The sequence below is a fragment of the Theropithecus gelada genome, chromosome 3, assembly GCF_003255815.1.
Source record: "Theropithecus gelada isolate Dixy chromosome 3, Tgel_1.0, whole genome shotgun sequence".
Classification (NCBI taxonomy): Eukaryota; Metazoa; Chordata; class Mammalia; order Primates; family Cercopithecidae; genus Theropithecus; species Theropithecus gelada.
Window position 1 is genome coordinate 130,605,536 of NC_037670.1, and position 25,229 is coordinate 130,630,764.

General features: G+C 34.9%; 1 protein-coding gene across 2 annotated transcripts in view; it reads right to left on the reverse strand.

Moving 5' to 3' along the window:
* Positions 1 to 582: 582 nt before the first annotated feature.
* NAMPT (nicotinamide phosphoribosyltransferase) overlaps positions 583 to 25,229 on the reverse strand; it is a 38,153-nt gene continuing 13,506 nt past the window's right edge. For both annotated transcript variants that reach the window (XM_025378097.1, XM_025378096.1), the window contains 7 exons: positions 20,100 to 20,258; positions 19,389 to 19,525; positions 14,688 to 14,913; positions 12,931 to 13,050; positions 6,570 to 6,710; positions 5,234 to 5,368; positions 583 to 3,552 (listed from right to left, as the gene is read on the reverse strand). In XM_025378097.1, the coding sequence (XP_025233882.1) occupies positions 3,442 to 3,552; positions 5,234 to 5,368; positions 6,570 to 6,710; positions 12,931 to 13,050; positions 14,688 to 14,913; positions 19,389 to 19,525; positions 20,100 to 20,258 (1,029 nt within the window). In that variant the 3' untranslated portion in view covers positions 583 to 3,441. The remainder of the gene's footprint in view (positions 3,553 to 5,233; positions 5,369 to 6,569; positions 6,711 to 12,930; positions 13,051 to 14,687; positions 14,914 to 19,388; positions 19,526 to 20,099; positions 20,259 to 25,229) is intronic.

Sequence of the window (25,229 nt, forward strand, 5' to 3'; positions counted from 1 at the left end):
TTTAGTTTTTGCAGCCATAATTTCTGTTGCGACTAATCAGTGTTGCCACTGTGGCATGAAAATAGCCAAAGGCAATAACTAAATAAATGGGTGTGGCTATGTTCCAATAAAATTATTTACAAAAACAGATGGTGGGCTGGATTTGGCCCATGGCCCATGGCCTGGGGTTTGCCAACTCCTGCTCTATACTCTCCCTAGAAAAGTATCCTTTACTGTGTGCTTCCAATGACCTTGTGCTTCCAAAGATGTATACCTTCCAAGGTATACATCAGTCATACCTTGAGGCCCTTCTATCCACAAACCTGTATCATCAATTGCCTACTTAATACCTGCATTTAGATGTGTCAAAGGCATCTCAAGCCTTACCACAGGAATCATGCTCTTCTCTCAAATCTGGTGTCCCTCCAGTGTTCTTCCTTAGTAAGAGGCACTGTCATCTACACAGTTGCACAAAGCAGAAAAGAGGAGTCAGCTTTGACACTTGCCCTTCTCTCATCTTCTAATTCTTTGAACTGGAGGAATACTTAAAACAGGTAGGCCTGAAAATGGCATTACTTGAAGCACACAAATTTAACACTTCACTAATAGAGCTAAACTTTATTTCCATGTTTATTACATGTTTATAACTTGATGTTGAGTACATATTAGAATAGACTTAACATACAACTTGGGAGAAAAGCTGACATTCTCCACTGACTGGGTTAAAAAGGAATGTAAAACTACAAATACTTAAGTTTGAGTTCTAAATTATGGCAAACAGAACAATAAATACCTTGCCATTTTTCTTTCTAATTTTCCAAGATAGATTTCATTATAAAAATTGTTTGATAACAATTTAAGAAGGGAAAATAAGGGATACTCATAAAAACCATTTTACTTTAATTATAGGGTACAAGTAAGAGTCTTAACACAGAAATCCTACCTCCTATTTAAAATATAAATACTTGATGATATAATGAATCAAGGGGGATTAATTAATGTCAGTTTAAAATCTAATGACTTAAATCCGTAAATGCCATTTGCTTTTATCGGGAAGAGTTAGGCTGATTTAAGGGTGACACACAGCAGAGTTCTACTTGACATTCACGTTAACCGTTTGGTGCTCAGAATGGAGATGGCCAAATACCAAGTGCTTAGTGACAGAAAGTCAGAATTAATCAGTTCCAAGTGACTAAGAGCCAATAGAATTAATCTCCATCTCCTGATTTATGGTTGTGAACAAATGGATAGCTTTTTTCACTGCAAGTTTCAAAGTTAAACTCTATTCTGAAGCTGCTGAAATTCACAGAACACAGAGAATACTGTCTGTAGAATAATTTCAATGTTTAAATGGTTTAAATACAAAATTACGGGTGATTATCAAAACTATTACTGGTAATAGTTTCTTTTGATTCTTTACACGCCCCTTAGCACATTTTGTGAAGAAATGTGTGTTATTTTTAATACTCATCATTACTCAAATACATTAAAAACTCATTTTAAAATTATTTTCTACCATAGATTACAGAAGGCTCTTACTAAAAGTGAATAATGCTTGTTGTTCTCACTAAATGTTTAAAGCATCATCTGAAAAACATATTCTTTCTAATACCACTTACAAAAAACATTTAATGAAGATAACTAACTTCTAATTAGGTTATTCTAGTGATAAAATATTTTCTCAGGTAACTATTTAAAACATGATTTATGGCTTTTCAATTTTTAAAATTTCACATTTAATGTCATGTTAAAACTTTTCTAAATCAGTCTTCCAGAATCAGATTCTTAAATGAGAAAAAAAGAGGACAAAAGAGGAAAATTCCTTATCAACTATTTAGCCTCCTCCCTTCCCTAGAAACCAATATTTCCCTTTAAATGCAAGGCACACTCCTTTTCTTAGAACAGAGATCAGGAAACTTTTTGTGTGATTTTGTGTAAAGGGCAGGTAAATAAACATTTTGGGCTTTATGATTCTCATTTGGCTTCTTATGATTCTCATTTGGCTTCTACTGCAGCTGTTTACCTTTGGCTGGAGTAGTGGGAAAGCAGCCATAGACAATCTGCATTTATAAAAAGGAGTCCGAATTTGGCCTTTGGACCATAGTTGGCCAACCGCTGCCTCAGAAGAACAGAGTTAAATATATAAAAGAATCATTCGAAAGAAACTGGTCTCTAGATGTGATGTCTGATTCAGAATCTAGTAGCTAATCACTCTATAACATTTTGATGTCAAGCACTTTGAATTTAGCCAACTTAAGAGTCTTCTATTGAAACATGTCATGCTTTTCACTGGAGATAATTTATCTTCATTTAAGAATGTGCTTCAGTATTACTTATTGAGGGGATTCAGTTTAAAATTAACAAATGATGTCCATACAATTTAATATCCAATTTAATTTTTAAAAAACTTAATAAAAAATATAACAGAATCAAAACATTTAAGATAAGTACACTCACTACCCACTCCAGTAATTCATTTAAGTCATACCAACTATAGAATATGAAAAATAAATTCAGAAGTGTAATTACTTTAAAATACATTACTTCCACTTTTGTCAGTATTTTACATTTATGTATATATTCTATAGTGGAAGCAGAAATTCTCTCTAAAAACATTATCTCCTTAAAATCTTGAGGTGCATATTAGAGCCACAGGCAATCTCTGACATATAAAATTGCAGTACAGGCCTTTCAAATTTGGCATTTCACTGGTACAATACAACGACCAAGATATATAATAACTGTACAGTGCCTAGACATTCCAGTAAGAACCATTATTTTCTTTAATGTAGAATGATTAATACATATTCTACAAGGGGCAGTGAGGTTAGTAATTCTACAGGGTATGTCCTGACATAATTTTCAAATTGTACAATAACACAAACAACTTTGTTAAGGCCATGTTTTATTTGCTGATTAATGGACAAAAGGCAATGTAATTTATTTTCAAGTATTTTCTTGAAAGTCTGTGCTCATAAAAATCATGAAAAGTTGGAAAGACTGTTAAATCACTGAAACTTTAAATATATCTTACACAATCTTGTTTGTACAAAAATACAAGTTAAATATAAACATAAAGCAATCATGGTAATTTTATGCAAATCTGTTTTATGTGATCAGTTATATATAAAAGTTTCTCAGTTCTGTTATTTGTGAAAAGATCAATACCACATTGAGTGACTACCTACTGGCAAAAGGCCCTAAAAAGCTTACTTTAGCACTGATCTTTTACATGGTTAAGTGCATTTCCTATTTTGATATCACCTAAACACTGGAAAAAAAAAAAAAAAAGGGCAGTATGTCCATAAACCAACAAATAATTTGGCTGTAATGTATCATAAAACACAAACCCCACACATCTGTACAATGAACATTATGTATTACATACACACAGGTGTATGTGTGTGTGCATGCACATATACACACACACACACACAAAAACACCCAGTCATAAAACAAAGCCTAATGAGGTGCTGCTTCCAGTTCAATATTCAGCTGTGCATTTTTTCTTACTTCATCAAATGAATAGCTTTTTGTCACTTTGCCATTCTTGAAGACAGTATGAAGAAGATCCTGCATAAATGGAAATTTCATGATTAGATTACATTATGAAGCAAAATACCTGAATCCTGGTGTGATGAATTAGACCAACCAATCAAATACACGAGAGATGCCAATGGTGTTCAAATTGTGAGATGATTTGATGCATAGAAAATGCTAGTGGACCAAGGTAGTATCTAAAATGGCCAATCACTGAGTTGCCTGGTATGTAGAAATATTTAACTTTTATGAAAAGGAATGACCTCAATACCACATTCTTAAACCAGTTTTCTTAAAGGAAAATCAAGAAACCTAGCTGACCAATCTTTTTTTCTTTTTTTCCTTTAAGTTGAAGGAAGATGCCTGGGTGCCAAGGAGAACTGTGGCTGTCACTGACAATCACTCTGATGGTGCAGCAAAAAAGCCTGGTAAACCTTGCTTTGTTCCTGGCCAACAAACTCAACAGTGATTAAACTTATCAACTGGAAGTTTAATAAATTTGCTAGTCACTAAATTTGGTCTAAAAAACCCACAAAAAGCCCAAAACCAATCCCAAAACAGAAACAAAGAAGAATAGGTATTGTGTTCTTGACTAACGCACAGTGACTGGGTTAAAGTTTCTGTTTACACTACAAAAGTTGATGATAAAGGTAATCCACTTCATCTATACAGAGTAGCAAAGACAGATTGAAGAAATTAAATTCCCTTTGGGTCTGGTAAAGCTTATCTGCTTCTGGTTTCTCTCTGAAAAGTCCACAGAAGTAATCTCAATTTTCCATCTAGTCTGAAGATTGAGGTGCATATGACATTATCTAGTATTTTTGTCATCGTGTTGCTTCAAACCACAGTGCTTTAGCTGTAGCATTTTCTTTCATAAATTTAAATATAAGGGAATACTAGTTCCTACTCTTAAATCAAATTGCCTAGATGATTATAAATTGAGTTTCTAGTTTATTCTAGTATCATTCACATACTCTTTTTTAAAAATCACACTTAGATTTTTACTTTTAGTTTGAAGTGAGTTTAGCTCATCTGGGATAAACTAAATCTGCCAAAATCTTAGTAGGTACAAGAGTTATTTTTTCATTAACGGTAACAAAATTATTTCAATTCTGGCTCAAAACATTAAAAAATATAAAAGTAACATGTTATAAGCAGTAATTGTGATGTTGTATAAAGAATCAAAATAGGACGTAATAGTACATTCATGTTTAGTATTTTTTCTGATAATATGAATATTCATAAATAGTTCTGTCTAAAGTTTTTTTGATCAAGTGGCTTAAAAACCAAAATTTTTTTAACTCGAGTTCACAAATATAAATGTACTTTTGTATGCTAAAGACCATTAGATCATTTGAATCAGAAAACTTGGTTAAATCAAGGTTTCACCATTTATTATGTAATCCAAATCAAGTCACCTTGTTTTCACATTTTATATTAAGATAACACAGTTTGCTTTTAGATAAAGTATATACAAACTTGCTGTCAATCACTATACTTACGAAATATTTCTCCCTGTGTATACACAGGCCCCATGTTTATGATGTAGAAACTTGTTTTGTATCTTATTTTGGTAGGCCAGGTCAGCAATTGGACATTTTATAATAAAATATAATACTTTGTCTTCCACAAAAACAGTAACATAAGAACCTCCTTTCTTATTAATTGGTGAGCCAACCTACTACTGTTGAAAAAAACCAGCATAGATACATACATGACCATATTCCTCAAGGTCTCCTTTTCCTTCCTCCAGTGTAACAAAATTCCCTGCTGGCGTCCTGTGTAAAGATAATCGGCCCTTTTTGGACCTTTTGTTGGGATCAGCAACTGGGTCCTTGAAGACATTAATCTGAAATCCAAATTAAGAAAGTTAGAGAAATAGAAGACTAATCATCAGAAATGTCTAAACACTCCCTTACAAGAAAGCATATACATAATTTACATTTAAGTTTTAAGAACTTAATAGGTGTAATTGAACCAATCCACATCTGGCTTTTAGAAACGTAACACTTTAACCTGTTTTGAAGGATAGTCATTTGTAATAAAGAAAAAGTATGACATCTTGGATATCCTTTTTGCCACTGAAGAACACCTAATACTCCATTTGTAGGAAGTCTGTGAGCATTCTAACACGTAACCCTTAAGGTATCTCTTTTTATATTACAAACTGCCTTTAAACTGATAGTAAGCAAAGCACGTACATGCTGTTGAAAAAAAGCCCAACTATACCAACTATGCCAAAACCACACAATCTTTGGAGAGGGAACAAGAATATTACTAAGGTAAAGGCTTTCCTATTTCATAACGTATCCCTCTTTTGGTACTTTTTACTTTTGCCTTGTTATTGTCAGAAGCAAAAGACTTAGAGAACCTCAAGAGAGCAGAGTGTTTCTGCATCAGAAAGGTAGGCAGCAAAGCCACAGAAACAAGAGGCAATGGAACAAGCAGCAACAAATCAGTCAATCCCAGAACTCTCTAAAGAACGATGGAAGAGTAAAGCAGGGAATCAACTCAGGTGTTCTCAATTCTTAGCATCCTCCTGCCTCTGTCCCTTGCTCTATAGAATCTCCAGCTCTCAAGACGTTACAAAGAAGCGAGGGGGTGGTGGTTCAGTTGCCTAGCTGTTCTATGGCTACTAGAATATGATTGTGGTATAACAATCCAAACCTCATATTCTACCTTCCTAAAACAGTTTGGTCAGTGATTATATACTTGCTTGTCTTTAATATATGATGGCTAGGTAAGCTGATGTTCCCAAATATTACTTTTTGATCCAAAGGTATAAACGGAGGCAGTGGGAAATGACTGACCTGTATTATCTCTCTTAAATGTTTTTCCTTATTGGTCTTACTTTTTCCGAATCTGTCTCCTTAGGTCTGTTATTACCTAATATCTCCCTTCTCCTTGTTTCTGAGTTAAGGTCAGCAACACCCAACAACATATTAACAGTCGAGGGCCACATCAATCTTTGACAATTGCACTCAATAACCACATTCTACCTAGATATATAAGGAAGGTACTAACACAGAAGTAATTAAAAGGTGACATACCCCAAGGCCATTAGTTACAACGTAACTACACTTGAAGGAACAATTCAAGAGATCTCTTGTTAACTTCTGTAGCAAAGCTCCACCAGAACCGAAGGAAACATTTTCAATACTCCACTTTTTTTGTTTCATGCCTTCTACAATCTAGAAGATTAAAACAAAACAAAACCAAACAAAACCTTAATTTGGAAGACAATGGAGATTATTTTCAAAGGACAATATTGATGAAGCATCCAAGAGCTGTTTTATAACACAGTCAATAAATAGATAATCATAGCCTGCATTTTGTTTTTAAAGACCCACCCACCCCCAAAAGATGGATATGTGTGGAAGAAGAGGATTTCATTCATAGTTTCTGAATCTGTATTACTGTCACTGTGGTTCTGGTAGGATTCAGGGAGTGAAGGAAATGAGAGGAAGTGAGAAAAAAAAAGCTATAAATATCTAAGACTACTTGAGTCAACTTCTCTCATTCACCTCTTTAAGTTACTGTCCAGATGTCAGCAACAAAAGCAATGGGAGCCAATTTACTAGACTCTAGGAATGACTGTAATCATCACAAATAAGTCACAATACACCATATGATTACACGTCTTATATAATGGAACATGTAAGAATCAAAAGATACTGGTGGCGAAAGAATATAAAATACTTCTCCTATATAACAGTTGATATACTGGTAGAGTCATTTTATTATGGCTGGTGCACCAGTGCCAGAAACAAAATTATGGACAGATGCTCTGGCTGTTAAGATTTATTACTGTATTATTTTTGGGAGAATGATTAGTTATAAACCAGCTAGACAGACCTGTATGAACAGTTCTAAAAGAGTTCTTTCAAGGGACATACAACTTTAAAGATGCGTTTATTATCAATGTCATTTGTATTTCTTTCACCAAAGTCAAGTTTATTTACCTAGCACCTGCCTTCTTATTTAACATATTCAATCAGTTTGATGATAGAATGTGGCAAGTGAAGTTTGGTAACCATTTACTTCATGAGAATAGTCGAACAGGAAGTAACTGGAAAGGCTGGCACTGTTTTAGTTAAACAGAACTTTCAGAAGTTATTAGGAAATCTTAACAGCCTCATGTGTATCAAAGTTACCACATTCTCACCAAATAGTCTCAATTAGACTTTTTTTTTCAACACTGCAAAGGAAAAAACCCAACAAATCCCAAGCAACTTCATTTTTTAAACAAATCTACATTTAGAAATGCAACTTTCTTTTTAAATGCCAACCATCTAATTTGAATCAAGATGAATCTAGAAGAATCAAGATGAAAACATATAAAACTTAAAAAGTGATTCCTTTAGGATGTACACAAATCCAGTCTCATGTCTTTATTGTACCTGAACCTAAAGGTACCCAAAGCCCCTGAATTTAGGTTTTCCTTTAAATTTGTGAACAAAGTGAATTTCAATACAGAAGAAATGCAAAGAGTAGAACAGAAAAGGGGAAGAAAGGGAAACAGGTAGATGGAGGGTAAGGTAAAATATAGAGAAAATAGTTTCTGACCTGTCACCTCATTTTAGATATGCTTCAGAGGCAAAAACAAAATGAGGAAATAACAAAGAACAGTATCATCTAATATCATATCACTGTATTTCAGGCTAACTTTCTTTACCAAAAGTTTTAAAATTTAGACAATTTGGAGTTAAAGTGAATTTTGAGTCTGGGAAGAAAAACATTTAATACATGTGAGACTTGAAAGAAAGCTTCCTCTTGCCAACTCTGAGAATGCAATACTATGTTAATGTTTTAATAAATCACTCGAATAGAGGTTTCAATGATACCCAAGAAGATTGAATCCATAACTGAAACACAATAGAAAAAGAAGATAGACACTCTGTATTTTGTCCAACATGAGAGATTTTTATTTTCCTAAATAAGCAGTTTCATTTTGGTACACAGTGCAAAGTGAAAACCTAGAGCAGGGTTACACTGTAAACCTCATGGGATGTAACAGGGGTGACAGGTTGAGTAGCAAAGTCCAAGAGTGAGGCTGACAGTCAAAGAAGAAAGTAATTGTTCCAAACAAAGCAGATTTTTCATTTTATCAAAACTACAGCATCTAATTTAGTGTACGTACAGAGCAAAACTGAATTCTTTTTCCTGCTTCTAAGAACATATTTTTCATACCAATGTAAAGAAATTACAAGTACAGATGTTCCCAAACATACAATGGTTCAACTTAACAATGGTGTAAAAGTGATTTGCATTCAGTGGAACATCAATAAATTACTTGAGATATTCAACACTTTACTATAAAATAGGTTTTGTGTTAGAGGACTACTCAACTGTAGGCTAGTAAGTGTTCTGAGCACCTGTAGGGTAAGCGAGGCTAAACTACGAGGTCTGGTAGGTTAGGAATAATAAATGCATTTTCCACTTAATATTTTCAACTTAAAAGTGGGTTTATTGAGATGCAACCCCATGCTAACTTGAGAGGAACATCTGTATTATCCTTTAGGTACACCTATAGGCCCAGCTTTTTTTTTCTTTTAAAGACATTTTTCTGGCCGGGCGCAGTGGCTCATGCCTGTAATCCCAGCACTTTGGGGGACTGAGGCGGGCAGATCACCTGAGGTCAGCAGTTCGAGACCAGCCTGGCTAACATGGTGAAACCCCTTTTCTACTAAAAATACAAAAAATTATGGGCGTGGTGGCACATGCCTGTAATCCTAGCCACCCGAGAAGCAGAGGTTGCAGTGAGCCGAGATCGTGCCATTGCACTTCAGCTTGGGCAACAAGAGCGAACTACGTCTCAAAAAAAAAAAAGACATTTTTCCTTCCTGAGTACACCTGCATTAACACAAAACGATTCAATGCCCTATTTGTTCTGTTTAAGTTTCACTAATGCCAAAGAGTATTTATCTCAATATTTAATTCTTGTTTATGTAGTTCTTATTCATGTACAGTTTTGGGCTGATTCTCAACTACAAAGATGCACATACAGGCTGGGAATGATGGCTCACACCTGTAATCTCAGCACTTTGGGAGGCTTGAGTCAAGGAGATTTTGAGGCCAGCCTGGGAAACAGCGAGACCCCCATCTCTACAAAACATAATACTTCTCACTCCCAAATCAATCTTTGGAAAACTGTAATTTGGGAACTGACCTTACTTTACCACCACCGAACTTTCAAACAGAAAAAAACCTGTGTTTCATAGCTGTAGATACCATCTGAGATTGGTATACATCAAAATGTCAGTGGTTTCTGAATGTGGACGGCCTCCATTATGTTAGTGATATTCTACAGAGTATTTTAGATGTTAGTTATGATGAAATTGTGGCTCCTAGGAACCTTATTTAGTAAACAAGAGGCAAAAATTTTAAGACAATACAGACATACTTTGAAAATACTGTGGGCTTGATTCCAGACCACTGCAATAAAGCAAGTAAGGGGAATTTTTTGGTTTCCTCCTGCATATAAAACTTATGTTTACACTACATTGTAGTCTATTAAGTGTGCAATAGCATTATGTCTTAAAAATACTTTATTGCTAAATAATGCTAATGGTCACTTGAGCCTGAGTCATCTTTTTGTGGGTGGAGGCCCTTGCACTGTTGATGGCTGCTGACTGATCAGGGTTGCTGAAGGTTGGGTGGCTGTGGCAATGTCTTCAAATGACAACAATGAAGTCTGTCGCATCAATTGACTCTTCCGATCACGAAAGATTTATCTGTAGCATGCGATGCTGTTTGGTATAATAGCATTCACCCACACAAGAACTTCTTTCAAAATTGGAGTGCATCTTCTCAAATCCTGCTTTGGTTTTATCAACCAATTTTATTGATATTCGAAAGTCCTTTGTTGTCATTTCAACGATGTTACAGCATCTCTGCTAGAAGTAGATTTCATCTCAAGAAATCACTTTCTTTATCCATCCATATGAAGCAAATCCTCATGTGTTCAAATTTAATCATGAGACTGCAGCAATTCAGTCATACCTTCAGGCTCCACTTCTAATTCTAGTTATCTAGCTATTTCTACCACATTTGTAGTTACTTCCTCCACTGAAGTCTTAAAGTCAAATCAAGACTCAGTTATCCGTGAGGGTTAGAATCAATTTCTTCCAAATTCCTGTTAATGCTGACATTTTAACATCCTCCCATGAAGCCTGTTCTTAAACGGCATCTAGAATGGTGAATCCTTTTCAGCTATACACTTAAGACTATATTTCTTCTTTTTTCTTTTTTTTCTGAGATGGAGTTTTGCTCTGTTGCCCAGGCTGGAGTGCAGTGGCAGGATCTTGGTGCACTGCAGCCTTCGCCTCCCGGGTTCAGGCAATTCTCTTGCCTCAGCCTCCTGAGTAGCTGGGACTACAGGCACGCATCGCCCCGCCTGGCTAATTTTTGTATTTTTAGTAGAGACGGGGTTTCACCGGGTTGGCCAGAAATGGTCTTGATCTCCTGACCTCGTGATCTGCCCGCCTCGGCCTCCCAAAGTGTTGGGATTACAGGCGTGAGCCACCGCACCTGGCCAAGAATATATGTCCTAAATAATAATATTTGAAATTACTCTTTGATGGATAGGCTGTTGAATGGACGTTGTGTTAGCAGGCATGAAAAACAACATTAACCTCTTTGTACATCTCCATCAGATCTTAGATGCCATCTGCAATAATATTTTGAAAGCGATCTTTTTTTTTTTTCCCCTGAGCAGTGGGTCCAAACAGTGGGCTTAAAATATGCAGTACATTATGATGTAAACAGACATGCTGTCATCCAGGCTTTGTTGTTCCATTTATAAAGCACAGGCAGGGTAGATTCAGCAAATTCTAAGGGTCCTAGGATTTTCAGAATGATAAATGAGCACTGTCTTCCACTTAAAGTGACCAGCTGCATTATCCACTAACGAGAGTTGGCGTGTCCTTTCAAAGCAGGCGTTGACTCTTCCTCTCTAGTTATGAAAGTCCTAGATGGTACCTTCTTCCAATGGAAGGCTGTTTCCTCTACATTGACCATCTGTTGTTTAGTGTAGCCACCTGCATCAATGATTTTAGCTAGATCTTCTGGGTAACTTGCAGCAGCTTCTACATCAGCACTTGCTGCTTCATTCTGCACTCATGTTACAGAGATGGCTTCTTTCCCTAAATCACAGGAACCAACCTCTGCTAGCTTCCAATTTTTCTTCTGCAGCTTCATCACCTCTCTTAGCCTTCACAGAACTGAAACGAGGGCCTTGCTCTGCATTAGGCTTTGGCCTAAGGAAATGTTGTGGCTGGTTTGATCTTCTATTCAGACCACTCAAACTTTCTCCCTGTCATCAATAAAGCTGTTTCACTTTCTTATTCATATGTTTAGTGGAGTAGCACTTCTATTTTTCTTCAAGAACTTTTCCTTTGCATTCACAACTTGGCCTACTGTTTGCCTTAAGAGGCCTATTCTAGCTTTCAACATGCCTTCCTCACTAAACTTAATCATTTCTAGGTTTTGATTTAAAATGAGAGGGATGTGACTTTTCCATTCACTTGAACACTCAGAGGCCATTGTGGGGTTATTAACTGACCTAATTTAAATACTGTTGTGTCTCAGCGCATAGGCAGACTTGAAGTGAGCAGAGAGAGACAGGGAATAGGTAACTGGTGAAGGAGTCACACCACACACAGTATTTATCAATTAAGTTCACTGTCTTTTCTGGGTGTGCTCTGTGGTGCCCTAAAACAATTATAGTAGTAACATCGAAGATCACTAATCACAGATCACCGTAACAGATATAATGACAAAGTCTGAAATATTGCGAGAATTTACCAGTAAGTGTCACACAGACACGAAGTGAACACATGTTGGAAAAATAGCACCAAAAGACTTGCTCAACACAGGGTTGCCACAACCTTCAATTCGCAAAAAATGCAATGTTTGCAAAGCACAATAAAATGAGGTATGCCTGCATAACGCTTACACTATTTGGCTAAAACTAATAGTGATGACAGTCAATACTTAATTTCGAAGAGGTGACAGCTATTCTATAATTTCTGAAAAAGCACCCATTAATATGAGTTTTACAGATTTGTGAAGCTCCGGTCTATGAAAACTCACACCTATGCCAGCAGAGTCAAGGTTTGGTTTTATATTCCAAGGAATATTTCTTGACTGACATTTTCTTGTTTCACAGTGATACTTCTTTAGATTCATCATTCAGGGTGGCCAATGACAACTGGAAGAGTAAGTATGGCTTGGCTGGCACTTCTGTATTTTAAACTAATATTTCTAAACTTTAAGCAATGCACAGAGATTTATACCAACATAAACACAAAGACTTAAAATTGTATTTATGTTGTGTTCTTTATCCAACAAATATAAACAAGCTTAATTATAAGAATTGCCTTATTGAAAGTTTTAATATAAAACACATACCTCTTGTAAGGTATTAATATCTACTCCATCCCCTTGAATAACTCTAAGATAGGGTGGCAGCAACTTGTAGCCCTTTGAGTTCTCAGTAACAGGAAACTTCTTACCTAAAATCTCTAAAACCTATATGGAAAAATATACATGCAACATAAATAAAGCTGAAAACAAGTATAAGAGCTTTTCAAAGTTAAATGATTTTGCTTTGATAATCGAGAATATAAAAAGTAACTATTTAAAAAATTTTATAACACTATGTATACGCCTTCTAAAATTTGGTCCAAACCCTTTAAAGTACATTAAAAACAAGCATGTTATTTCCTATGAAGTGAATTCACATCATAAAGTGGCTCAAAACAAGTTTTTCCCCTTAGACCTTTCAAATTATACGGATTCAAGAAAAAAAACCCTTAATATTAGATTAAGTACATTTTAAAGTAGTATATAAAGCATTTAACAAACTCATGATTATACTTTTGATTTGGATTTATTCTGCTTGTGCCCAATGACTTTGGTTTTTGTCTGATGTAACTCCAACATGAATCCAGTTCAATCACAAAGTTCAGAGAAACTGTGATAGGCAGACACAGCATCTAGAACCCATAGTCTTTAAGTTCTCCTTTGCTCTTAAAGCCAAATTGCACAATACGCAAACCGTCTTACTAACTACTGAAAGTTTTGTACACCAATTTAAAATTTCTCAGATAAACAAAAGAGTAAATACTGACATTCTCTTCCCACAACAATCATTTCCTTTTCCTAAATAAACTGATTAAAGATTCTAACAATGAGAAAATTCCATATTGATGAAATCAGTTTCTCATAACTAGCTGTGTAGAATTTTTATGGGGTAACAGTAAAAATATGAAACCTGTCAAGTTTGCTAAAACCAAATATTGCAGGCTAAGACAAGACCTTCAGATTGGCCTATCATTTAATAGAGTAAGAAAAGACCTCCTTAATTCTGTGTCTCCCTTTCTTAAGGGGTAAGTACTCTATCATTAAGTATCAAACAGTGTGGTCAAGTAGCAAGGCTGCAGCCGAAAGACCTACACTGGATATCTGGCTCCTTATCTTCCATGTTGTGTGACCTTGAGCAAGTTACTTTAACCTTTCTAAGCCTCTGTTTTTTCTTCTATAACAGAGACAGTAATATTTATCATTGTGTTTTTTTGTAGAGATTAAATGGCACATCTTATATAAAGCGCCTAAAATATTTTTCTAGTAGTAGGCATCAAATAAGTCTGCTATTATTACTTTTTGAAGAAGATAAACCAAGTCCTTGAACATTAACAACAAAAAGCAACATTGCTACATTATGAATCAACAGTATTTCTAATGAACCTCCACTTGAGTATTTTTGAATTATTTTTATTCCACATCACCCTGTTCCTATTTCTTCTGTGCTAACAACTTCAATGGTCTAGCAGTGACTTATGCTGAAAAAGAAAGAAACTGCAAATAAGTTTGGTGCCCAAATCATAGGATTAATTAAAATGGCAATGCTGTTAATTTTGCAGGTAAGCAGAAAAGAAAATATCTATTCAACTGTCTAACTGACAGTAAAATAATCCGTAACTCTTGGTATCCTTCTGTGCTATTACTGTGTGACCTCAGGCAAATTTATTACTCTGTCTGGGCTGCAACTCTAAAACAAAGGGGACGGTCCAGACAGCTCTGAAATTGTGTGTAAATGAAAAGTAGTGTTGATGCAACTGGGCTACACAGGCATTCTAATAATCAAGTTACATATGAAAATTTACCTTTAACACAGTGTCAAGAGGGTTTCCAGAATCAGGTCTGATTATTAGTGGTGCCTCTGTACTTCTCGATACAATTAAATGTCTTAGATCCTCACCCCATATTTTCTCACACGCATTATAAATGTCATAGCTATCGCTGACCACAGATACAGGCACTGAAGAAAACTGTGTTACAATATGTTCAAAAGCATCTTTTTCATGGTCTTTCCCCCAAGCTGTTATGGTACTAGAAAACAAAATGAAAATACAGATTTACTTAGGCAGACACATGATCTATCCCTGAATCACCTTTAACCACATCTCATGTGTGCTATACCAAACCATCAACATCACAGAGGTGAGTGACTTAGTTTAACGAATACACATCGTAAGGCAAATGAGTATCTGGGTCAACCACACCTTACCCAGTTAGTTTTTAACACTATTAAGTAGCCTTACTCCTCTTCAGCAGTTAAGTTTCTAACCTCTTATTTTCAACCAATTATCTGTGTGTGTGTGTGTTTTGTACTCCTGAATCTACTCATTTAAAATCAGTCTAACTAAAAAGCACTTGCTGAGTGCCCTTTATACTATATGTCAAGATGTCAGAATGACTACATACTCCCATTATTTTGTTAGGCAATGAGAGCACCTGGCTCCCTTCTGTGAATTTTTGAAACTATATACCAATAATAGTACAGACATACTTTTTTTTTTTTTTACCTTTCAAAATCTTATACTTAGAGGCAATTATTTATACTATACTATACATACATATAGTCAACTACCTGTTATATCTTCAAATGGCTAGTAATAGGAAGTCATACATTTTGTTTGTAGATTATCTACTATGAATTAATATATGCCCAGGGAATAAGAATTCAAATACTTAGTTTAAGCCAAACATAATTAAGATGGAAAATAAAGTATGAGAGTTTCTACTGGATAAGAATGGTTATAGTGATTTTTGCAATGTCCTTAATTTCAGTTCTTTTTACAGGATAGATTCATATTTAATATGTAATCATAGATTGGGTTTCACTTATTTGAAATGCTTGGACCGGAAGTATTCTGAATTTCAAATTTTTTCAGATTTTGGAATATGTGCATTATACTTATCAGTTAAGCATCCCCAGTTCTGAAATCTGAAATGCTCCAATGAGTATTTCCTTTGAGCAAAAAGTTTCAGATTTTGGAGCATTTTGGATTCGGGATGCTCAACCTGTGTAAATATTTGTTAATATATAATGTAAATAATTTTAAAAGATCTCAAACAACTTAATAATTTTGAAAATTACCATTGCATTATGCCAAGCAATTGGTCATTCTCCCTAATTTTCTAGTCTGTCTCTAATATGTTCTCCTCAGGAAATAATAAAAAAGATAGCACATTCATTTATTATAAAGCCCAAGTAGGTATAAGTTTAACTTATAACTGTTTGAAGAGTCAGACTTTATGTCTGAAATTATCACTTTATACAACGTGTGTGTTTTTTTTTAAAGGACTACAGTTATAACCTTTTCCCATACTGTCAATGGTACACCTGGGGTAGTGCAGCATGTACATTTCAAGATTGTAAAGACTACTACCCAGAATCCAAAATTGAGAGAGAACCTGTTTATATAAAACTCATTAGTGAACACGCTTCTTAACAGCTACAGAGGCTGCCAGTAGCTATGTCGATTCTCTACTTCATGCATCTGTAGGCTAAATGAAAATTAAGATATGACTGAAGAGAAGCTCCTCTTCATATTCAGATCTGCAACCTTCCTCTTTAAAAAGGAGAGAATTAAGATCAGTGAATACCAATACTGGAGAACTTTACAATGTATGAAGTAACTCCTACAGTTAAGGGGTCATTGCTTATAATGTTGTATCAACAAGTCATCTAACAATCTAGTTGTATCATGTCTAGCAATTTTCCTGATGCTTTCTTTCTCTTGACTTCAATGACATCTCCCATGTTTCACCTTTTTTCCCCCTATTTCTATGGTTCCCTTTTCAGTCTTCCCCAGATGCTGTGCTCTCCTTCTTCAATCTAACATGTCAAATGGCAGTATTTCTCATGGTTCTAACTTAGGCACTTGTCTTCTGTAACATCTTGTGTGAAACACTCAAAAGCTTAAAAAAAAAAAAAAAGTCCCTGCATGAGAGTTTCCAGTATGTGTATCTTAGCCTGTTTTTCTTCCGGGCTTTGGATCTACTTTGTTAGATGGAAAGTTGAATATCTTCATCTCAGCGTCCCACAGACACTTGCTCTGGCACCCTCTGTCTAGTCCAATCATAACCTCTATTAGTCTAGTACAGTATTTGATATATGAAGATAATAAATAATCATCAATGAATTCTACCAATGCCATAAATCCTAATTTCAAGCACCAAATTAAATTTGATAACTTTCCAAAGTTTGAGAAAAAAAGCTTCTGTAATTAAGTATTTCTAGGTGCAGATTCGTCTATTAAGATACATATGATAATGGTAAACCTCTAAATTTATAGAGTTCTCTATTTTAAAGTTATTTTAGATGTTAGCTCATTTATCATCAACGACCTTGTCATGTTGGAGATGTAAAACTTCAGCTCCTCCTTTTGTTTGGCTGGATGGAGGAAATGAAGAACAGAGAGATAAGTGACTTGCCCAAGGCCACCCACTATGTCAGACGGAAGGTAACCCAGATTTCCCAACTTTCAGTCCAGTCCTCTTTTTGCTATACTATGCTGTTGTTTAAAAGACATTCTATTAAGAACATGTGAAGCATTTGTATATATTAAGGAGTCAAATTTTACAAATGCAATGAATATGAGACCATAAAAATAAAATGGATTTTTATCCCATGCCCACATACAGTATCCTTTTCATTTTGACAAGAAAGTCCTGAAGAAGATAGCCCTAAAGAAGATATTATCTTTGTTCTCCTTATCATGATGTTACTACTTTGAAATAACCATCAGTAAAGAGTCTAATATGTGTGTACTACATTAGAGTTTTAAAAGATGTATATACATCTAAGGTCAAACAAAAAATAACTCTTAAAACTTTTTGACACTCTTATTTTCCCAGTTTCCTAGTCTTGAAAGTTGTTTGTAAAAGGTTCAACAAGGCCTTACTAATACAATGCTCATAAACGTCGGCTGAATCTATTTTCTACTGAGTCCCAACTCAAATCACCAACTAAATCACCAACTTTGAGCAATTTTATCTCCTAAGCCATTGCTCATCTTTACCTATTTCTTTCCATTTATTTAGTACCTTAGTCTGGGCTTCATCACCTTAAGACTGTTGGAATAGCTTCCTATAAAGACTACCTTCTGGTTTTTCCTTTTTTCAATCCATAGGATAGATATCCTGCTATAAAAAAGTCCCTAAGATATTTATCTCATAACATCACGTCTTTGCTCAAAAATATCAGTGTCTGCTTCCATTTGAAAATGCCTAATTTAGAATAACCTAGCACGACGTGCACATAGTTAACATTCCATGCCAAAATATGAGGGCCCTTTCTAACCTGAACCTGTCTTCTCGGTCTCCCCTATGCTCCCTACAAAATCTGTGTTTCAGCCCTTATTCTCTCAACACATTCACTCTCTCCCTATTCTTGCCCTTTCACCACAATGCTTGACACAAGATAAGCATGCAATAAATATTTACTCAGAGAATGAGTAAGTGCCCAATGTTGGCTATTAAATTTTACCAATCCTTCAAGAAGTGAAGATTTTGCATATTTCTATAAAAGCTTTCTTGATCCTGCTAGTGAAATATGATCCTTCCTTTCCTATAGGAATATGATTCTTCCTCTCCTTCCCTTGCAACACTAAAGCATTTTAATTGTACCTTCTTCCAAGGAGTTAACCAACCAAGCAGACTATTACTAGTGTATTATTCTCATCCTGAGGATAGGGTCAGTTTTTAAAAAATATCCTTCTATCCCTTGTTGCATCCAGTAGACTGCCTTGCATGAACACCAGCCAACTAATATGTCTCAAATAGTAGTACCAATAAAGCTTAGCCTGATTCTAAACTCACTGTTGGTTTTAGCACTCTGCAATTTTAAGTATTAGCAGAACTTAAATATTCCCTAATGATTATAGTAAATAATTTTGTTATAAAAACCAGTGATAAGGTTTGACAAACATTTTAAAAACCTGATTTACTTTTAATAAAGTTAGCTCTAGGACCAGAGCAGCCGCAGTTTACATTATAATTTTTTTCTTGGGTAACTGGAGATGGTTTAGTGAGAGCAAACAAGGAAGCATAAAAAGAATCTGAACACCCTTTCTTTCCTCAATAGGTCCTGCTTTCTCATCTGCAACTGAAGATACTGTACAGATGATAATTTCTAGGGCAAATATAGATAAGGTCATGTAGGAGGACAGGGAAAAGGCAAAAAGTGGCTGGTACTTACAGTGAGTGCTTCTAAATTTAATGAATAAAATCTATCTACATATGACAATACAGTCATTGAAAAAAAAATTCCTTAAAACTTCTATGGCAATATAAGTGTTGGAAAAAAGCTCTTATACTGTTTCTTCTAGGATGGATAAAATTTCTCTACCTCTCTAAGACTAATGTTTACACTTCTGTATAAATACTGAGTTTGGGTTGCTCAAGTTCATGAAGATTTATTGTAGGTACCTGGCTCTGCAGTTAAGTAAAATGTCACTGAGTTACACACACACGAGTGAAAACATTAGTAGTTTTAGAAAACAAACAGAATTTTTTACCTGTGTTCTGCTGCTGGAACAGAATAGCCTGGAACAGGATCTTTCGTTCCATAATATTTTTTAATTAGAGCAATTCCTGCTACTGTATCTGTTCCTTTGAAGTTAACCAAATGAGCAGATGCTCCTATGCCAGCAGTCTGGAAAATCAATCATAAACCAAAATCCAAAAAAGAAAAAGAAAAACCCACATTAATAATAAGACCAGGATGCAGTCAACCACATTTAAGGTATATAGCATAGCTCCCATGAGAATCGTCTTTATTCTTAGGGAAGTATTTATCAGCGATAACAGTTCCTAATGACAAAGATTCAGTTTTTCCTAAATATTTAAAAAATCAACTATTATCTCCTCAAAGAGACCTAGTTAACAGTGTCCCACCCCCACTTTTCATCACTCTCTCTTCCCTTACCCTGCCTTGAGCTTCTTTATGGCATTATTTCACACCTGATATATTTATTATGTCTGTTTCTGTCTATCCATCTGTCCATCCATCTAATATATAAAGGACAGGGACATCTGTTGAAGGACATATCCCATGTACCCTGAACACAGTAGGTACTAAATACATATCTGTTGGTTGAATCTTTGGAATTTCAAAATGTGGCCTACTTAGAACCAAGATCAATCTCAGTAACATCCCCAAAAGTTTATAGTGGTACTCTAATCAACAATCCACACTACATTAAATGAGGTTGGTTTCAGTTACTTACCTCTTGGGAAGAGACTCCTCTGTAGCCAAAATCATGTAACTTGTATTCCAGACCATCTAAGTTACCAGAAGTTTCTAACAAATATTTGGCCAATATTTTCTTCTGCTCTCTAGAATTTGTGGCCACTGTGATTGGATACCAGGACTGAACAAGAATAGTCTGTAGTAACAAAATTAACCACATATATTAAGACATAAAATACTGCATTCTTTCTGAGGAAAATCCTAGTTTTTTTTTTTTTTGGAGGTATGTCCTGAACTTCCATACTATTAACTAGACACACAACTGCACAGTAGGATGCCTGCCGTGTGCACTCCAGATATAGTACTAGCTCAGCTCTCAAATCAGCAACAAAGAAGATAAGCACACCAGGCCCACATAGCAGAGAACTTCACATTACCAAGTTTCTATACAAAGCTCCAAAGAAGCAAATAATATTTTGAAAGACTATGTGATAAAAGGAAAACTTTTTTACAAGTTTCATTCTGTCATGGATCAACAGTTTATAAAGTACACTGAAACTTGGATGTTGAGGCAATGTCAAATTGCCCCAAGTTTCTAAATGCTTACTCTTCATTTCTGTACTTAATGCGGACTTGGATCAAACAGGGCATGGACCAGCACTGGTCCGTGGACTGCATTTTGATTAGTATTGGTCTAAAGCAGTTGTTCATTTACTCCTCAAGGTAGTCTCAGATCTAATTTTCCCTTGGATTCAATATGACAACTAAATTATATACTTGAGGCACTTTAGCTTACTACTAGAAAATTCTATTTACTGAGTTATGGTTATGTGCTTAGCTTTTATCAAATATATAAGTATTTGATAAAATACTTATGTAAGTTACAGGAAACACTTCTGCTTATGTTGTATAATCAAGGTCACTGTCTACTTTGTAATTCAGTGACTATTAAGTTCCCAAAAGAGAAAATTGAAAGAATTGCTGGGTTCCTACTTTCTGATGAGAACAGTTCCTTGATTTCCCCTTTTTTCTTGGTTGTCAGGAAGCTCCACAGAAAAGTCTGTCTAATCGCAGCAATCATAATAATTATCATGGGTTAGAAATTCACTTCTTCATTCTAAGATCATAATTTTCTATTTTCATTTTATAAACCAGATAGTATATCATTAGAAGCAGCTTCAAATCTGTTTGAAAAAGAGCTGCTAAGATGTCTGTGCTGAACCAAAAAGATATTTATTAACTAAATTTTACAAAGCAAGCTTTTACTGAATACCAGCTAAGTGATAAATAAAACAAAAAGATTAACCTTGAACTTGCCAATCTAGTCACCTTTTTAAAAAACCCTGTAGCATTAGACTCCTGTGACTGATTAAATATGGCCTTTGCAGCTCTTCTCATCAAGAGATGGAATCTACTTTCTTATCTCTTGATTCTGTGCTGCCCTTATGACTGGCTTTTGACAAACAGAATGTGGAGAAAGTCATGTGTGACTCCCAAGCCCCAGTTTCAAGATGTTTTGCAGCTTCTACTCTCATTCTCTTAGAACCCCAAGACTACCATGCTCTGAAGAAGCCTCTTACGGAGTGAGACCTGGTAGTCCCAGCTATCTGAGCTGAGGCCCCAGACACGGGAATGAGGCCATTAGACTGTCCAGCCCTGGCTGAACCCTTAGCTAAACGCACATGCGTATGTCTAAGCAAGACCAACAGACGATCATCCAGTCAACCACAGAATCAGGAGAAATAACAGTTGTTTTAAGCCATTAAGTTTTGGGGTAGTTTGTTACACAATAGAAAATTGGTACAATTCTCAAACTCTATAACCAATCACCTCCAACATCTGACCATTCTGCTTCTGAAATTACTCTTTCAATTCCACTGCCAAGGCCCATGATTATCCTACCTTTAATCTTTAGCCTCTCTAATTATTCCTCATATTGCCACTGGTTATCATTCTAAAATAATTTTTTTTTTTTTTTTTTGGTTGCATCTTTCCTTAAAAGCCTTTAACAGTCATCTACTGTCCATGGGGCAGGGGTGGAGCTGATTCATACAGAATTTGAGAATCTTCCAGAATCTTGCCTTGTTTACCATCTAAAGGTTTATCTTCTACATTTTTCACTTTTATGCTGCAGTCCCCATAGGACTATTTGTCATCCTAAGAACACTGTGCCTTCTCCTTATTAAAAGCTTATTTTCCATTTCATGATTCCTTTAGACAGAATTACCTATTTTCTGCTGCCAACTTGCACTAATTCTTAATGATATTAGTGATTAGTTCAGAATGAATCGTCACCTCTCCCTCAAAGGCCCTTTAAGTGAGACATCTTACTCTAACTTCTGTGCCCAGCATTTTTTTGGGTACACAGCTGGTACTTAAATCAATATTCACTTGTTGAATTTAAGTCAATCAGCTCTTACATTTAATTCAACTCAAATACTGATATTATCTAGGAGTATGAGAAAGATATAAAACATAATGTGAAAAACTCTAGTTGAGTTATAAAGGTAGAAGATTGACCTTACCCCTCGAAAAATGCCAGGGAAGGAGAGAAATAACTATGAGACACAGTGATCCTTCACATCACCGTTTCCTTTCCATAGTCCAACAAAATCAGCTTAAATTATACTCTTAATAAAATCACTCCCCTTTTAAAAAGATCACTGTAGGTGTAAGCAAGGGAAAAAAAGGCAAGTTAGTTTGGGTTAATCCAAGGTCTAATAAAGTAGGCCTTGTTGGAAACTTTTCCAAAATAGCAATTTGCCCACACAAATCAAAATTATTAGTTGAAACTAAGACTAAAGGAAGTAAACCTGTAAATTTCCTTCCAGAAGTGTTATTACAATGCTACCATGCAGGATGCAGGATAAAGGCTTTAAAGAATGAGAAATGGGATGGTACAGCAGAAAGGGCACTGCACCTACTCTGTTCACCAGTCCATCTCTCAGGACGCAATTTCCCCATCTGTGAAATGACATTTGGTCAGTATAATCGTTTTTAAAATCAACTTTCCTTTTCTTCTTAATAGTAGAAAGGTCTTGTTTTGCTTTTTGGTGGAAGAAAGGGATAAGTTTAGCCCACTATGCTGGTTCCTCAGCCCCCTTGTAAGCCTGAGACACCTCTGCAGAACTCCTAGGTGCTCTTAAAATTGTTATGAAATGTGAGAGGACTAAGGTTTCTTCTGGCACCAATATTGAAATAAAGCAACTCAATTTCAGTATTTTAGAATTCTGTGTGCTACTAACAGGTGAATAACAATCAATAGTTATTAATAACTGAAAATACAGTGGGAAAGAAAACTGAAAAAAATACTATTTGATGCTATTACTGAAAATGTTTTAAATCAAGATCTGTTTAAAGAATATTTTCAAATTTGAAAATAACAAGTTTGTTGGGGATGGGAACAGATTTCAAATACAAGGTGGTAAACTTAAGGTTGGGGATTGATAAGAGTAGGATGAATTTCCTCTGTCCCCACAAGAGATGCAAAATATCTATGAAGAAGTCTATTCTGGAGATCTAATATGCAGAATAAACACATTTTAAAAAATAGGATCTGTCAGAAACTACAATAAGGGATAGACAGTATCAGACTATAAGTTTTTATGTTTTAGCTATAAATGCCTATTTAGGACGGAAATAACTTAATATATATTAGTATAAAAAAGGTAAACTCAATATAAATTGTTTCAGGTTATAAGCAAAAAAAAAGCAAGGGTCTATGTACTACTAAAAAAACAGTATCGAACAGTCCCATACTAGATTTATGTTTAATAACTTTTAAAAATATTTATATATTTGGTAAACTGCTTTAAAATAATTGATTTTTTTTTTTTTTACTTTATGGTTTCCTAGTCGGATACACCAAAAATAAGTTTTTTATTAAAAATTTATTTAAATGTTTTAAAAATTTTATTTAAAAAAATTTACTTTTAAGGCCAAAGAAAACTGTACAAGGAAGCAAGGTGAAATGATATCTAATTCTCTACTTCCATAAATATCTGCTTTAGGAAAGTTTAATTAGACATAAGGAAGAGTACTTACTGACTAAATCCCCAGTCAGACAACTAAAAAGAACAATATGAAAAAGGTTAATCCATAGATGACAAATTTTCTAAGTTAAGTTTACCTGGTTGGGATCTTTGGCATTTAAGGTGAAAGGCTAGCCTAGATGACATGAACAACTCTTCTACTCTTGTGTTTTTGTAACACCATCCCCTCAAAATCAAATATTTGCCAGTACAAACACTATTTACAGCTCTACAGAAACCAGTAAAATACGTTCTCTTTTACGGTTCACAGTTAATAGTTTTAGTATATGGTATAGACTATTTAAAACCTTTATTTAACTGTACCTATTTTTTTTTTAGTCTATTATTAGTTAATGGCCCATCAAAAGTCTATTAATTTTCTGTCAACTTAGCAAAATGTGTTTCAAACATATTCTTGGACCTCTTATATTTCAATGTTTTTTCAATTTTTTAAGTGAGCCTCAAATGTACTATTTTACAATATAATAGCAAATAGCAAATTACTTTAACCAACAAACTAATTAGTCAGTTCTAAGAACTAAGTAAATGCCACCAGATAGTAAGGTGTTACTTCTATAGTTACTTTCGAGGGTATACTTCCTCTCACAGATTAAATCTATGATTAAACTGTTCAGAAGTCAAGTAGAGTATTATTATCAAAACTCTGACCATGTGAAAACATATGACTACTTAGGTATACATACAAAAAAACAAAAAAAGGCTTGCAGTATAAACCCGACGCCCAAAATGTACCCTTCCTGAGAAATTAAACAATATGAATAGCAACTCTTGTTTATATTTAGATGAGACACTGAAAAGTAACAGATGGTAGATCCCAGGACCTAAACTGATTAGAGAAAAATGAAGAAAGTAGTTACTAAAAGTTGGAACAAAGTTCCTTTAGTCTAACTTGAACATTTATCATTCATTGAATGTTGTAAGTTACTAGAAATGCTGTTATAAGTTTGCTCTAAGATAATACACATTTAAAATGGCAATGAATTAGATGAAAGGATAAGTTTTAAGCCAACTAAGTTTTGAAAACAATCACTCTCAATAATTTGATTTAAACAAAATCTCAGAACATTCTATTCTACTAGAAGAAACCTTAAAGATTAGTCTGTCATTTTATAGAT